Genomic DNA, 3107 nt, shown 5'->3' on the forward strand with positions numbered 1-3107 from the left:
AATTATAATGGCATATTTCTAAATACATGAATACTAGTGGCATATTTCAAAACCGGTAAATTTTTAATGGCATGTATCCAATTAACTCTATAACAATATTTGTTAACGAGGTTCATTTGAAACCTGTTAGGACAACATACGTTACTCCTTGATTCATTGTAATTACAATATACTCCCTCCGTTTCAAAATATTTGACACCGTTGACTTTTTAGCATATGTTTGATCGTTCATCTTATTAAAAAAAATTGTGAAATATGTAAAATTATATGTGTACATGAAAGTATATTTAACAATGAATCAAATGACATGATAATAATAAATAATTACTAAAATTTTTTGAATAAGACGAATGGTCAAATACGTTCTAAAAAGTCAACGGTGTCAAATATTTTGAAACGGAGAGAGTATTACGTATCAACGATTATCAACCGTCTAGGCCGCCGGCAACAAGAAGTTGCTCACCCACCTGTATTGTATGCTGATTCTGACTCTGACACCTGGAAAATACATATTGGACACAAATACGTATTCACACGTTTGGCAGTACTATTCCAACTCCGCATGCAGTACTATCCCATATGTATAAATATATAGGACACAAATTGATCAATTAAGGTGTGGATCGATCGATGGAGATGACGGCGGCAATGGAGGGTGCAGCAGCCGGCGGTAGTTGAGCGGCGGGGTTCAGCTTGTCGGCGGTGGCGAGCCTTCTCTTCCTCTTCTCCATGCTTCAAGAGCACATCCCCTTCCAACTCCAGGACTGCCTCGCCGCCATGGCCGCCCGCCTCCACGCCCTCCTCTCCCCCTACGTCACCGTCACCATCGACGACCACGCCTCCGACTCCTTCTCCCGCAGCGAGGCCTTCCTGGCCGTCGAGGCCTATCTCAGCGCCTCCCCCTGCGCCGCCCGCGCCCGCCGCCTCCGCGCCGACATCGCCGAGGGCGCCGACCGCATGGCCCTCGCCGTCGACGACCACGAGGAGGTCGCCGACGACTTCCGCGGCGCCACCATGTGGTGGCGCAAGTCCAAGGCCATCCCCCGCGCCAACGTCATCAGCTGGGCCCCGCGCCAGGACGAGCGCCGCAGCTACCACCTCACCTTCCACCGCCGCCACCGCGCCCTCGTCGAGGCCGACTACTTCCCGCACGTCCTCGCCAAGGGCCGCGCCGTCACCGTCCGCAACCGCCAGCGCCGCCTCTTCACCAACAACCCCGGCGCCGACTGGTCCGGCTACGACGACGCCCGCGTCTGGAGCCACGTCAAGCTCGAGCACCCCTCCACCTTCGCCACGCTTGCCATGGACCCCGTCCGGAAGCAGGAGATCATCGACGACCTCGACATGTTCCGCGACGGCAAGGACTACTACGCCTCCGTCGGCAAGGCGTGGAAGCGCGGCTACCTGCTGTTCGGGCCACCCGGCACCGGCAAGTCCACCATGATCGCCGCCATGGCAAACTTCCTAGACTACGACGTCTACGACCTCGAGCTCACGGCCGTCAAGAGCAACACCGAGCTACGGAGGCTGTTCATCGAGACCACCGGAAAGTCGATCATCGTCATCGAGGACATTGACTGCTCCATCGATCTCACCGGCAAGCGCAAGAAGAAGAAAAAGGACAAGAAGAAGAAGAAGGTGATGCCGCCATCGGACGACGATGACGAGGAGAAGAAGGTGACGCTGTCGGGGCTGCTCAACTTCATCGACGGGCTGTGGTCAGCGTGCGGCGGCGAGCGGATCATAATCTTCACGACCAACCACAAGGAGAAGCTGGACCCGGCGCTGATCCGGCGTGGCAGGATGGACATGCACATTGAGATGTCCTACTGCTGCTTCGAGTCGTTCAAGGTACTGGCCAAGAACTACCTGGGCGTGGAGCAGCACGAGATGTTCGGCGAGATACGGCAGCTTTTGGAGGAGGCGGACATGTCGCCGGCGGACGTGGCGGAGAACCTGATGCCGAGGTCCAAGACAAAAGACGTGGACGCCTGCCTGGAGAGGTTGGTGAAGGCGCTCCACGAGGCCAAGGAGACCAAAGCAGCAGGCGGAAACGACGACGACAATGAGTCTTCCAGTTCCAGCGACGATTCTGATTCTGACTCTGATTCTAGTTCTGACTCTGAAGAACAAGACAAACTAGCAGTAGTAACAAAACTAGATTTCAGTTTGGCCCAGCCAAACTATATCATCTGATCTTGGACTTGTTTATATGTACACTCTATGTGTTGTTTGTCTTATGTTTGGTTGTGGAGAAGCCTTAGTTGTGGAAAATGATGATGTCCACTCTCTTCTTGTAGAGAAATTATTCTAAGCTCTCGATTGGATGTTCTCTCAGCGTTGTTTGTATGTCACTTAAATGGTTATAAAAAGATTTAAAATATTTTGAGAAGATGTATTAATATATGATATATCATTCCACAAACATGTAAGTTCAAATTCAACTTCTAAATATCGCAACGAAAAAGTAAATTAAACTATAGCTAGTTAACATATATCCGTTGCAACATGTAGATGTTGAACTTAATATGGATGTATATGAAGTGATATATCACACGTTAATATAATTATAATTTTTTCATAACTATTTGAGTAACATACAAACAACAACGGGACATTCCTTCAAGAGTTTAAAATCCACTCTCCCAATAGCTTATATATATTTATCTTCGCTCCATCCTTGGTAGGAGTAATCAATACGATGATCAAAAGCAAATTAACAGAGAGGATATTTAGTTTACATGCAATTAATGAGTTTTTTAAATGATTAAAAATCCCACTCCGGCTCCTCCACTCTATACCCGAGCTAGTTTAGTTCCGCTTCCGTTCCGCCACTTCTCTCTCGTGCGGTGGACGATGGGCTGTTTGTGTAATTGACAAACCGGCAGTCACTAGACAAGGATTTTCTACACCAGGTATCATAGAACATTTGCATGCAACTCAAATAGTTATAGAAAAAATTTAAAAATATTAGTAACATCTATTGTGATTATATAAATCTATACACAAACATGCAGGACTAAATTTGATCCACAACTAGAGAAACAAAAATAATAAAATCAGGTAGTAAATAGTACATGTACAACGCAAATAGAATTTGTTATTTT

At 47.6% G+C, this 3107-nt stretch overlaps 1 protein-coding gene across 1 annotated transcript; it reads left to right on the plus strand.

The window, feature by feature from the left end:
• Positions 1 to 670: 670 nt before the first annotated feature.
• On the plus strand, positions 671 to 2196 carry LOC127756632 (AAA-ATPase At3g28580-like). The gene has a single exon (XM_052281986.1). It carries the CDS (start codon positions 730 to 732, stop codon positions 2194 to 2196), a length of 1467 nt encoding a protein of 488 aa, XP_052137946.1. The 5' UTR covers positions 671 to 729.
• The last annotated feature ends 911 nt before the right edge of the window (positions 2197 to 3107 follow it).

Source organism: Oryza glaberrima, chromosome 12 (assembly GCF_000147395.1).
Source record: "Oryza glaberrima chromosome 12, OglaRS2, whole genome shotgun sequence".
Taxonomy (NCBI): domain Eukaryota; kingdom Viridiplantae; phylum Streptophyta; class Magnoliopsida; order Poales; family Poaceae; genus Oryza; species Oryza glaberrima.